This window comes from Anas acuta, chromosome 27, assembly GCF_963932015.1.
Source record: "Anas acuta chromosome 27, bAnaAcu1.1, whole genome shotgun sequence".
Taxonomy (NCBI): Eukaryota; Metazoa; Chordata; class Aves; order Anseriformes; family Anatidae; genus Anas; species Anas acuta.
In genome coordinates this window covers 5,555,093-5,568,417 of record NC_089005.1, presented here as the reverse complement: position 1 = coordinate 5,568,417, position 13,325 = coordinate 5,555,093, and the positions used below count along the sequence as shown (strand labels likewise).

The following is a 13,325-nucleotide window of genomic DNA, read 5'->3' as shown; positions in this document are numbered from 1 at the left end:
CTAAATAGGAGGAATTTACTGTCTGCTCTCCAAGTTAGCAAGACATATTTTTAGATGAAGAGACGATTCAATTTTTATTATTGATTTGAAGTTCAGGGAAGTTTTTTACTCATCATTATTAGTGTGATTTCCCAGAAAATGGCATGTACGGATGTTCAAGACAATGTAACTATGAGAAGGTAAAAGCACATAAAGGCATCAAGTAATTCAGTGCCATAAAACCATGCTGGCAACAATGGTCTTTCCAGTGCAGCCCAGTCTCACTGGGGACCTGTTTTGGGCTACTGGGATAAAGTGCACTTCATCTTGGAAAGACTGCTGCCATGTTTTCCTCTTTGTGCTGATGCCCATCAAATTGAATATATCCATGGGGGAAACAGTGTTTCAGCTCAAAGACTGCGAATTAGGCTGGATCCATTATTAGAAATATCACTTCCCCTATCTGCTGCTAGAAAATTGATAATGAATTTGTGGCAATCTGCAGCCAAATATAAGTGACCAAGAAGCCTGGAGTACCTCTGAAAAATAAAAATACAATGTATTTTGACACAGGAGAGCAGCATCCCCTTTCTTGTAACCTATCAAAAAGGGATGCATGGGTTTTTGTGCTTGATGACTTCCACATGTATTGTTTTATTTATTCCACATGGCAGGCATGAAGCTGGTTATATCTACAGGGAGAAGAGAAAAAAACAACAATCCAAATAGATTATTTTCTTTTTCTCAACTATGCCCATCACAGAATTGATTTGACTGACAACCCGTGAAATGCAGTTAATCAGCTTGGGTTTCTGTTGCCCTGGGTTGCCATGAGGATGAGATTTCTTACCCTCTGATGTGTCAATTTTCCACTTCCAAAGCCAGCCAAAGAAAAAGAGTATTAGCCACGAATCCTAAGTATTAGCACAGAAAGGAAAATATTATGAAAAATTTGATGTGATTATCCTTCTTTGGAAATCAAAGGATATCAAAATCCTAGATAGAATGAACACAAAATCCTAGATAGAATGAACACAATACAGTATAACTTTAAAGGTAGATAGAGGAAAAAGGTGTAAAGTTCTCCACACGTGACATAACTTCAGTTTTGGCAGAAAAATATCATCTGGGCTTACGTCATGAAGAAACATAGAGCTTCAAGTTGCTTTTATGGACAGCAAAAAGGCAGTTATATACTAGAGATATAATTCAGTCAAGGCAAATACACGCTGGGATAACTCAGAACCCAAAGAGAAAGAAAAAAGTCAGCTGACAGAGAGTTTGTTTGATTGTTTGCTTGTTTATTGAGCTATCAGGGTTATTTAAATACCACAAGTGTCACCTGGACAGGACTTCTCTGACCTCTCATTTAGAGACTTTTCCAAGCACTCACAGTCAGGAGATAGCTTATTCTGAGCTCTTGAATGGACCAGGTGGTATCACACCTCAACAGAGCACAGTTTTGATCCTAGTCACCTTCTTAAATGCAATGCAAACAACCACCTATCACAGGTGGCATGGAACAGGATGTATTGGAAAGCAGTAATAATTTCGTCCAGTAATGCAGGAGCAGAGATAATATTGTCTTTCTGATCTGGGCTCTAATCTGTGTTAGTTCAAAATGCAAGCCAACTGTATGAAGTTCAACAAGGCCAAGTGCTGGGTCCTGCACCTGGGGCACAACAACCCCAAGCAGTGCTACAGGATGGGAAATGAGTGGTGAGAAAGCTGCCTAGCAGAGAAGGACCTGGGAGTGATGGTGGACAGTCGGCTGAATATGAGCCAGCAGTGTGCTCAGGTGGCCAAGAAGGCCAACGGCATCCTGGCTTGTATCAGAAGCTGTGTGACCAGCAGGGCTAGGGAAGTGATTGTCCCCCTGTGCTCAGCTCTGGTGAGGCCACACCTCGAGTATTGTGTTCAGTTTTGGGCCCCTCGCTACAAGAAGGACATCGAGGTGCTCGAGAGAGTCCAGAGAAGAGCAACGAAGCTGGTGAGGAGTCTGGAGAACAAGTCCTACGAGAAGTGGCTGAGGGAGCTGGGCTTGTTCAGCCTGGTGAAGAGGAGGCTCAGGGGCGACCTTATCGCTCTCTATAGGTACATTAAAGGAGGCTGTAGCGAGGTGGGGATTGGTCTATTCTCCCATGTGCCTGGCGACAGAGGAGTTTTAGGTTGGATGTTAGGAAGAACTTCTTTACCGAAAGGATTGTTAGGCATTGAAATGGGCTGCCCAGGGAAGTGGTGGAGTCACCATCCCTGGAGGTCTTTAAAAGATGTTTAGATGTACAGCTTAGTGATATGGCTTAGTGGAGGACTTGTTAGTGTTAGCTCAGAGGTTGAACTAGGTAATCTTGGAGGTCTCTTCCAGCCTAGATGATTCTGTGTGATTCTGTGTGTGTGAAATGCTGAGCAATTTTTAAAGGAATATTGCAAGCCAGTGGAAGTGAGAGCTAGCTAACTACCCTGTGTTCGATTTTAATAAACCAATCAACTCAAACTAGTAGGAGAAAAAGGTGTTATGTGAACCATTAGCATGCAAGGCATGCATGTGCCAGCAGGAAGACTCTGTGGGCTGGCACAGATTATTCATCTGAAAGCAACTTCATCACTGAGGGAGTGTCAGTTACAGCTGTAGGACCAACAGAGCTAGCACTGAGCGTGTCATCGGATATCAGCCCTGGGTGAGCATGATGGAGGAGCTTCGTAAATGGCCTATAACTAAGTTTATAAACCCCTTCAATCTCATGCTTCCCACCGGAGACAGAGGTGTCACCCCAAGAGCAAATGGCAGAATAGGCGCTTGGATGCTGCTGTTCTGACACAACCTTTGGGAAACAGGTTAGGAGTGAACAGTTTTGCAGTGGTGTCCTGGATTTCTTTCAGTTTGGCTTCAAAGGCCATTTTCCTCTATACTAATACTTCAGTAGAAAAGGAAACAAAGTTACTTTCCATTGGCATCCTGGCAACTGAAATAAAGATAAGCAGAGCCTTTCCTCCACCAGAGACAGGATCTGAGCCCTAAAATAATTCACTTGCCACTCCAGGTGGAAGGCAGCAATGCCTCCTGCAGATGCTGGGAAGCATTCATCTGAGGATAACAGGGTGTCGGCTCTGCAATTTATATATATCCTCTCCCTGTTACTCCTCCACTGGCTCCACGGCAGAGCTAAAAACATCAAGCTGCACCTAAAGCCAGTAATGGGCACACACTTCCAGTAAGTGATGGTGGTGACTCATTAGGATACATTAAATTTCCTCTATGAAATCATCTGGAAAACCCGGTGGTGGCACCAGCCTTACCGTCTTTAGCAGTGTCCGGTTGTCCCTGAGGCTCCCCACCATGCCGACGAAGGAGACGCAGAACATGGTGAAGCCCAGCAGAAGCAGGACAATGGCTGGAGCGAGGAAGATTCCTTCTAAGGTTTTGTGCTTCTGCCTCTCCACTTCAGCATAAATCCCTATGCAAAGGATCATGAGGCCAAGGATCTGGAAGGGAAGTATGAGATGGGTATCAGGTGCCAATGGGAAAAAGCAGAGGCTTTGAGGGAAAGGTGAAGGTGGAAGAGGCCCCAGGGACAACTTGTGTGGGTATTGCTGCTCCAGCTAGATGCACGTTAGTCTGATGGGATTCATCAAGAAGAGCTGGCTGATGTCACCACCTCTCAGTTATTTTTCAGTGGCCTTGGGAATCTGGAGTGATCCCAGTTGACTAGAAGCTTGCAAATGTCCCAGTTTCCAAGAAGGCTAAGAAAGAAGGCCCTGGTAATTACAGGCCTGTCAGCTCATTTCAGTGCCTGGCAAAATTGTGGAGAAGAGTATTCTGGAAGTTACTGAAAACCACCTGAAAGACAACACAGTCATTTGTCACTGCCAACATGTGCTTACAAGGGAAGTCCCGTTTAACTAACCAAATTAACTTTGACAACAACGTTACCCACGTAGTTGACCAAGGGAAACCAGTAAATGTGAACTTTTTGGAATTCAGCAAAGCTCTTGATGCTGTTTCTTACAGTATCCTTCTGGACAAAACGTCCACCGTACAGCTGGACAAATGCACGCTACAAAGGCTGAACAACTAGCTGACAGGCTGGGCTCAAAGGGTAAACGGGGTTACATTGGGCTGATGTCTAATGGGTACTAATGGAGTTCCCCAGGGCTCCATTTTGGGGCCAGTTCTCTTCAATGTTTTATACATGATCTGGATGCAGGACTGGAATGCGTGCTAAGTAAGCTTGCAGCTGATATTAATTAGGAGGAGCTGCTGACTCCCTTGAGGGCAGAGCGGCCTTGCAGAGAGATCTTGACAGTTTGGAGGGCTGGGCAATCACCAACTGCAGAAAGTTTAACAAGAGCATGTGCTGGATTCTGCACCTGGGACGGGGCAATCCTGGCTATATGTGCAGACTGGGGGATGAGAGGCTGGAGAGCAGCCCCCTGGAGAGGGATCTGGGGGATCTGGTTGATGGCAAGTTGAACACGAGCCAGCAGTGTGCCCTGGCAGCCAAACGGGCTGACCGTGCCCTGGGCTGTTTCAGGCACAGCACTGCCAGCTGCTCAAGGGAAGTGGCCGTCCCACTCTGCTCTGTGCTGGTGAGGCCTCACCTCAAGCACCATGCACAAAAATGGTGAAGAATCTAGAGGAGAAGATGTAGGAGGAGTGGCTGAGATCACTTGATTGTTTCAGCCCTGAGAAGAGGAGACGGAGGGGAGGCCTCGTGGCGGGCTGCAGCTTCCTCTCAAGGGGAGCGGGACGGGGGTCAGGCGCTGCTCCCTGCTCTCTGGTGACAGCAATGGGACCCAAGGAAATGGCATGGAGCTGTGACAGGGGAGGTTCAGGCTGGATATTACGAAAAGGTTCTTCACTGGGAGGGTGGTCGGGCACTGAAACAGGGAAGTGGTCACTCCTGCTGGAGTCCAAGAAGTGTTTGGACAATGGTCTTACAAATACGGTTGAATTTTCTGTGGTCCTGTGTGGAGCCAGGAGTTGATGATACTTGTAGGTATTTGTCAGCTCAGGGCATTCTATGATTCTATGCGAGCCAAGCAAAAGACTCCCAGCTCCAATGCATTTATAACCCAATCCCAAATGGTGCTGTCAGCATACAGCACATCTCCTTTGCTCTTCAAGAGCACTTGAGAAGAGGCTGCTCTTCTGGCTGCAAATTGGATGTATAAAGGCAGCATTATACACCTAGCTGAAGAGTTTTGACCTTCATTTTACTAGGCTTTTCCTCTCCCCTTCCTGCTTGTATATGTTTGGATGCTTGGGCTGGCTCTTGCCCTGGGTTTCATAGACACCATGCTGTCCAGAGGGTGGCAGACATTAACACTGCCAGCCCACCTTCCCCAAGTTTCCCCCCTACATATCATGATCCCCAAAACTACTCATGCCACTACAGCACCTGCCTTGAGCACCAAATTGCTCTGAAACTCATAGAGAGCCACTAGATCTCAGACATCATAAAAAGTTGCAATGGATTGTGACAAACTCCCCCCACCACCACCACCTCCTTTAATGGAATGGCCATAAGTGAAAAAAAGTGGTGCTGGGATAAAACAAGTCTCCAAAAAGGCCTGTTTTCATCCTTTCAGCTCCTGCAGATCCAAAGCCAGCAAGGTGATTCCAAGTGTTTGGTGCTGTTGGGTGCCATTCGTCAAATGTCTGGTACTGAATTGAAACCTGGAAAGTTTAGTGAGGAAAGTGAGGAGCACCGAGTGATTTTCATGCTGCTTTTTGAAGCTCTTCCCACACCAAATACCAGTGGAAAACTCCTTCAGGAAAGATGCTGGCTGCAGGTGCCCGCGTTCAAAATGCTGTACTGCCAAAGAGGAGAAAACCTCCTTTTCTTATTCCTTTTCTATTGCTTTCACCTTTCTAAGGGGCTACATTGCTCCTAATGAGTTTGCTCAAAGCCTTCCTGCTAATTTGCTCTGACAATTCAATCCTTAATTCTCACACAATGTATGCTCCTTTGGGGAGATTATTTATATTCTTCTCTACTCTGGTAGGACACTATTTGTGGAGAGTTATTTTAGCTAGTTTATGTCCATCCACCACTATCCACTTCCAAGCTACATCTCTTCTGTAGACGAACTGAAATCTCTCAAAAAAATTAAGCTTAGACCTGTGGTATTTTACAAAATGTTAGCGATTTGAAACTAAACACCCAGGCCTATTTCTGATGACTGCCTTTTAATCACACTTTTATCTTTATCCTCTATTTTAAGCATCAGCTCAGTGCATTGGGATTAGGCTTGATTTAATGTTTCTCTCTTATACTGCGACCCAGCAAATACATTTGGATTTGAAGGTAGGGGGTAGATACTAACACACATCATGCATCTCCTGCTAATAATCCCCAATGTCTCTCCTGCGTGACAATCAGAAACACTTTCTCCATTTTAATTAATGATATGTGATGTGAATGAAGGAAGAGATTTTGGAAATGCATGAAGGAAATCTGGAAGTGAGGCTGAGGGCTGGAGACTCTGGCTGATGAAACATCTTGCACAGGCTGGGCTTCACCTGCTACCAAGGGAGCAAAACCAAGGAGGGTTTTCAGGATGCAGTGCTTAAAAATATCTTTTCTTGGGCTGAAATCATCCTCAAAACATTTAAAGTACGTGGCATGCAGGAGGCTGTGCTGGTCCTTCCTCCCAGCATCACTGCATGCAGCCCCAGACCCTGCTCTAAGCGCCTGGACGGTGCTGTGCACACCTCAAACTCTTCCCTTCCCCAGGACTAACAAGCAAATTTGAAGAAGCAAAGTTGGCAAATACTGTCTTGATCTTCTTGATTTTTTTAGTTATCTCTGCTCGACTCCTAGTTTAAGAAGTCACCCAGCACTTCGCAGACTACTTGGCTTAGGGTTATCACTGTAGGCTGGACCATCTCCACACTCTGCCTGCTAAAAAGCACCCTAAAATTAAAAAAAAAAAAAAAGTGAATTGTTGCCACTCAAAGCACCTTCAAGCACAAGAAAGAATCTCACAGAGCAACACACACCCCAAGGAAGGGAATGGATGTATCGGTATGTCTCCCACCGAAGGGATATTGCAAAGGAAATCTCACTGGGCTTGTCTGGGAGGGGGAGAAGGGGAGAGGGGATGTTATTGCCATACAAATTCCGTCAAAGCAGGCATTTTTGATTTCTAGTGTCACTACCACTGTCTACTACCCACACTCTGTGGCATGGTAAGGCACATAATGAAGCCTGCCGGTAAATCCTCTGTAGTTATATTATCAACTGCCCAATGATCACCTTAATGCAGCGCAAACACCAGGATAGTCAGCAGCTGGTAATTACAAGTGCTCTGCAATGCATCCAAGACAAAAAAGCAAATCTGCACTTGCTCTGTAATGATAGGACGATTACCCCATTTCTATATACTAACCATGCGATCAAATCATCACTGCAGGGAAAGACAGTGCTCCAATAGCAAAGAAAGGAGCTGAGGGCTGTGGGGTCCTGAGAGGGAACAAAACTACGGGGAGTTTGGCAAAAATCTCACTGATTGAGGGGTTATTTAGAGCCCTTGGAGGTCACTAATGCCAAGAAATGGGACGAAAGGACATTAATGCACAGACAAGGTAAAACACAGCTCTGATTATGCTGGCAGTGCTCAGGAGTGCCAAATGGGAGGCATGACCTTGCAGCTAACCCACAGGTGTTACAGGGAGTTTGCAAAGCTGTCTCTGAGCAATGGATTCTCTGGTTCTTGGTGTTGCTTCTACATCCTCATATGACTCGGCTTTTGCGAAGAGGCAGCTAACCAATGCTAACCAAAGACACACATGGTCCTACTCTCTCCTAAAAATCCCATTACTACCTAAGAGGTGCCACATTCTCCTTTTCCAAGAGTCAACAGACCTGAGTGTAATGGGAGCCACTCTCAGTCACAGGGAAAGCAAACAGGTCCCGCAAATCCCAGGGGATGTAAACATGGCCAAAGCAGCGCAACCTCAAAGCCTGCCAAGGGCCAAGCAGCAGACATGGCTCATTCCAGGGCAGGCAGCATTAATTTGATGAGTCAATGATAATGCCAGGCAGTAATTTCTCCTTATTTGGGAACACGAAAAAGTCATGACGATGGTGGCTTCAAGCCCATGCAGACCCAGGCGGACAGATTATGAGTCAGAGCACTGGTCCATAGAGGAGAGGAGGGAATAGAGCATCATTTTGCTCTCCATTCAGCTGACCAGATGTAAAACTCCAAATCTTGTTCTTCATGTACCTGGCTCACAATAAAATCAATTTTTCCAGTTTTTGAAGACTTGTCAGCCTTCAAATTAGCAGACAGGGCACTTATTTTCCTCTTTGAAAAGTCAAAATGTTTTACTGTAATGTAAAGGTGAGAAAACATGATTAAGAAAATACTGAGTACTTTTAATCATTAAAGGATAGAATCATGGGATTAATAATACTGTGGTTAACTACATCATATAATGCCTAACCGCTGATAGTATGCAGGATTGTAAAAAATATGCTTTTATGATGGCCAATTAAAATAGCAGTTTTTAAATGTATGGAAAAAGTAACAATATGAAAAAAAACATTTATTTAAAAAAATCAATTTATGCTCAGCTGAATCCTTGACAACATTTTCCTTGCAAAATGTGGGAAAGTTACTCATGAAACAGAAGATTTTACCAAAACGGAAATGTTAAATGCAAAACTTCCTGTGCTGTTGGATTATTCCAGCAATCTCAGTGTAGGGGACAGATGAGTTTGAAAACAAGCCTTTGGCACCAAGCAATTTTCCTTTTCTAAGTCAGGTCACAAACTGAACTGCTCCAACAAGCAAAAAGGATGATAAATTGTATTAAATGTGCCTGGATAAAACCAGCAAGGAGAGCTGTGACATGCTGGCTGTCGCACACCTTATGTTTCTTGCCCTGTAAACATGAACATCCAATGCACAGCAGAGGCACCACACAAAAAATAAAAGTCATAGCTATCTGCACAATAGCAGATTTTTTTTTTGTTGTTGTTGTTTCATTTTTATTTTCTGGAGGCACAGACCAGATATCCAGCAGTTTGGGAGATGATGAGACCTTCAGGAAAGAAAATGTAATGGGCTACAGTGATGTCAGCTGTGACTTGTGGTAAGCGGCAATAAGCTGCTGGTCCAATCTGTGATGCTCAAACCTCTGGGCAATTTGCTCCATGTGTGGTTTAGAACCACAATCAGAGTTATCCCACACTTCTTTACTGTTTTTCCCACCTATAAATATTTGCTTTCATTACAGGAAAGTGCTGGAAAGGATCCAGTGGTGTTATTCTCTCTATTCAACCAATTTGCTGCGGGCTGGGACACCCAATACTAGGAAGCTGTGATGCATGTCACCCCGAACCTCTTCAATCCTTCCCAGTGAATCACATCTTTCCCACTTTTTTTTTTTTTTTTTCCTCCATGGGGGCTACATTTTCAAGGCCTTCACTCAGTGCAAGCAAGAAGTTTCTGTACAATAATTATTATCAAGTGCATATGGCCACAGTGAAGCCTGGCCCCAGTCACATCTGGTTAGTGAGACTGAGCAGTCCAGGAGAGCCACTGAATTAATACAAAGGTGACATGTGCAAATGAGGCCAGAAGTAGGTCAGGGGAGTGAGAAGGACGCCAGAGCCATGCAATCCATATGGACTCAGTGTTCAACACGCATGTACAAGGACCACCCCAAGACCAATAATGAGCAAATACATCCCTCTAGGTTGAAGCCAGGCTGGGTCAGAGCCAAACAAAATAGCCTTTTTTGCCAGTCACCAGGGAATTATGGAGTTTCTGCTTACTCATGGATAAGCACACAGTAGTATGCTCCTCCATCCTGAGCTCTGCAAAATGCCTGTCCCACAACACACTCAGCAATCCATCAGCATCTGGCATCATGACTGTGCTCATGCATCCCCTCATTAATCTGCATTTGCAAAGTGCAGCCGAGACCTAGGTTCAAAGTGACTGGAAGAAAAAAAAAATTGCACCTCTTCCCTCATCCCCATGCTGCTTAAAGGCATTTTTAGGAAACCACAAACTGAGCAAAACTCAGAGTTTTAGAGAAAACAAAACCATGGTAACAGGTTTTCCCACAGATTAATTTTGCAAGCAAAAATATTGCACTGTCCCTTACAAAAAACTCCAGGCAGCTTCACTCAAGCCAGAGGCACAAAAGCTTTATAAATTTCAGGTTTCTGACTCTCCCTGAGTGCAGCAGGAGTCCCACAGGGGTTCTGGATGCCCTCAAGAGATACTTGACACCTCTTTTCCCATCAGGAGCCTTCCTGCCCCAAAGGCCACACAGGAATCTGAGGAGATACTCTGCAAAAGAAAAGCCTTTTTTTTTTTTTTTTTTTTTTCTTGTTCTCATTCATGCCCTGAGGCAGACACAAGTTTGTTTTGGTGTGGTGAGATGACACACTTCACCATCCCCAGCTAGCAAGGATGAGCGTTGCTCTCCAAGCAGTTCATTGATAATAATAAAAAGAAATGAAATAAAATACAAAGCAAAATAAAATAGGAAAAAAAACATTTTCAAACTTTGCTTGCAACCCTGTTTTCTGTTCTGCCTGCCTGGGAACACCACAGATATTTGTGCAATCAATTGCACAAATTAAATATGCATACCACTATACACAACCAGCCTGCAACAGTGCATGGGGCAAATATGATTAGACGTCAGGAGGAAATATCTGTAAATATTATGGACTGCATTATGCAAGATTAACCCAGGGAAGGTGCTAAGTTCACATCTAATCTGTTAACTGTGGATGCACTGTCCCTAATGGAAGAGGAATTTCCTGCCAGCTTCCCTGGCCCAGACACGTGCTTGCACCCTCCCAGGTGCCAGGGAGGCTTCACCCTAATCATATCTGAGTCAAAACTGCTTAAAAACAAGCTTCATTTTTTCCTCTAAAAATGAATAAGCCTGGCCAAATACCCACAAATGCCACATCCATGCTAACAGGCATTGCTGGCTGCTTCTATGCTCAGCTTCAGCCTCATCCCTATCAAACCACATAAAGGTAACAGCGGAGATGGGCAATGCTATTGTCCAATAACTTCTTGCACCATAAAAATGTTAAATTTCCATTAAATTTCCACGTTTGTGATCCACATGTCTTGAAACTCAGCTTTCTGCCATAGAGGAGTTGCAGGAGCAGCTCTGGGGATGGACAGTCTGAAGATGATGGTCTTAAATCCATCAAAACCTGCAGTTTCACCCAGCATTGCCCTTTTTAGACCCAGATAGTTCAGGGCACAAGAGACCTTGCAACACCCATGGCACCTGATTTTACCACAGGGATTTGATACCTCGAAAGAGGAAATGTTGACACTGGAAAGTCGTATCAAACCCATGGGGCTGGCACCGTGGGGCCCATGCCAGTAAGACAGCAAATAAACCCGAGCACCTACCGAAAAGAGAGTAGCATAGGTGGACAGAGCAAATTTGACGCTGTAGTAATAGAGGAGGGAGTTTCGGCACTCGGAAGCTTGTGCCATCCCTGCAGCTCCGGCTGGGGGGGGGGGGGGGTTGCTCGCTGCTTGCCAGCCCCTCCCTGCCCCGGCTGCCCTCCAGCACCGCCCGATTTGCGCGGACACGCACCGCACCGCTCTGCGCGCAGCCAGCCTTCAACTTGAACTGCTTCCGCCTGGCAGGAACCCAGCGTGAAAGAGGGAAGGCAGAAGCACGAGCAGCTGGCGTTAACCCTTTTCTGCCTTTGCTGTTTGGCTTTCTTGCTGAGATCGACAGCAAACCTCTGTTCAAGCAGGTTTACTTCAAGACGTGTTGCAAAAATCGGTGTCTGAGTAGGTCTGTAGAATTTTTTTTACAGCAAATGTGTTGCAATCAGGGCTTCCTGTCCTTCCCAGAGTGCTGGAAGAGCCCAGTGCAATCCTGCAGTGAGAAACTCCAACACCCAGTGAAAGGCTGAGCAGGAGACTTTTCAGGAGATGCACTTAATTAAGAGTGGCATTCAAGAGAACAATTTATGAGAAAACTTGGCTTTATCCTAGAATTTATGAGTAGTTTCAGGGTGACTCTCATCCCCACTGAATCACAGGCAAATCTGAAACCTCTGGTACAATAAATCAGGACAGAATGCTACAAGCACGTTGTAGACTTGTTCCCAGCATCATTTACCTGTCAGCCAGGTAAATAACCACCCATATTCCACAAGTGGGAAATTATGTCATATAACTCTTTCTAAAAATCAGATTTGTGCAGCATGGATGGGAAAAGTGATAAAACTCTCTGATTATTTCTATATGACAATGTTTATGGAGAATTTTCTGTCTGATGCACTCCATAAAGGAGAGATTTCCTTAGACAGTGTTGATTTTCACTGTTACTCAGACCTTGGGCTCTGAGGAACTCTCATGTGCCTCAGAAATTTTGTTGTTGTTGTTGTTGTTTGTTTTCTCCTTGAAAAAATAAAATAAAATCATTTGCACACCTGCAAAAGCAGTGTCAAGACCCTCTCCACACTCCTTGAACAGCATTTTCCCTTGCAAGCTGAACACCCTTAATCAGATATACAGAGATCTTTAAATTTAACTTTTTTTTTTCTTTTTCCTTTGACTGAATAAAATTTATACCATGCTTTCTTTTCTGTAAAAGATAGACAATAAGGAATAAGCACTCTTCTGACTGCACAAATGCATACAGATGCTTTGCCACTTGCATCTATAGAGCACTCAGAGATGAGGAGATAGAAACCAACCTTAAATCATCCATTTATTTATTACTAACATTACCATAATGGATAGATAATGCACAAGCTGTACTGGACACAATGGAGATGCAGGCAGAGCTTTTAGAAAGCTTAACATTGAGCTGAATAATTCTAAAGTCCACATTTATGCAAGACTTGTAATTTTATTTAAGGTCGCTTATGTGTGATGTTCTCAGGGTACAGAGGGAGCAGGGAAAGGGGACAGAAAAGGAGCCCATCTATAGAGGAAGCAATTTAGGGTCACTGAGTTTTATTCCTGAATATTTTTCCCCTCTGGAGATACTGGTGATGAAAGACTAACAAATAAAATAAAATACGATCACAGGGTGAGTCACCAAGAAAGGACAGTAAGATCTTGTACAAAAAAAAAAATAAAAAAATAAAAAAATAAAAAAGACAGACAAACTTAGGACTAGACACCAGGAATCCACACTTGGCTAGATAACATAAAGATACCCAAGCTAGCTAGACTGCATCCCTAAGATGAACTCAGCTCATTACGTGAAAACCACACCTCCTGAAGAGGAAGTCTCCTCCTCATAAAAATATTACTCCTCACTGAAAACCACCCCTTACAGCATATGCATAGTAGATTAAAAATGTTACTGTATGTAGCATTTA

General features: G+C 44.3%; 1 protein-coding gene across 4 annotated transcripts in view; it reads right to left on the bottom strand.

Moving 5' to 3' along the window:
• LOC137845357 (tetraspanin-15-like) overlaps window positions 1–11,640 on the bottom strand; it is a 55,633-nt gene extending 43,993 nt beyond the window's left edge. For 2 of the 4 annotated variants that reach the window (XM_068662483.1, XM_068662484.1), the window contains exons 1-2: window positions 11,386–11,637; window positions 3,277–3,462 (exon numbers count right to left, since the gene is read on the bottom strand). In XM_068662483.1, coding sequence (XP_068518584.1) covers window positions 3,277–3,462; window positions 11,386–11,472 — 273 coding nt within the window. In that variant the 5' untranslated portion in view covers window positions 11,473–11,637. Of the gene's footprint in view, window positions 1–3,276; window positions 3,463–11,385 lie in introns of all 4 variants that reach the window. The other 2 variants (XM_068662486.1, XM_068662485.1) reach the window with 2 other exon arrangements.
• Window positions 11,641–13,325: the final 1,685 nt, after the last annotated feature.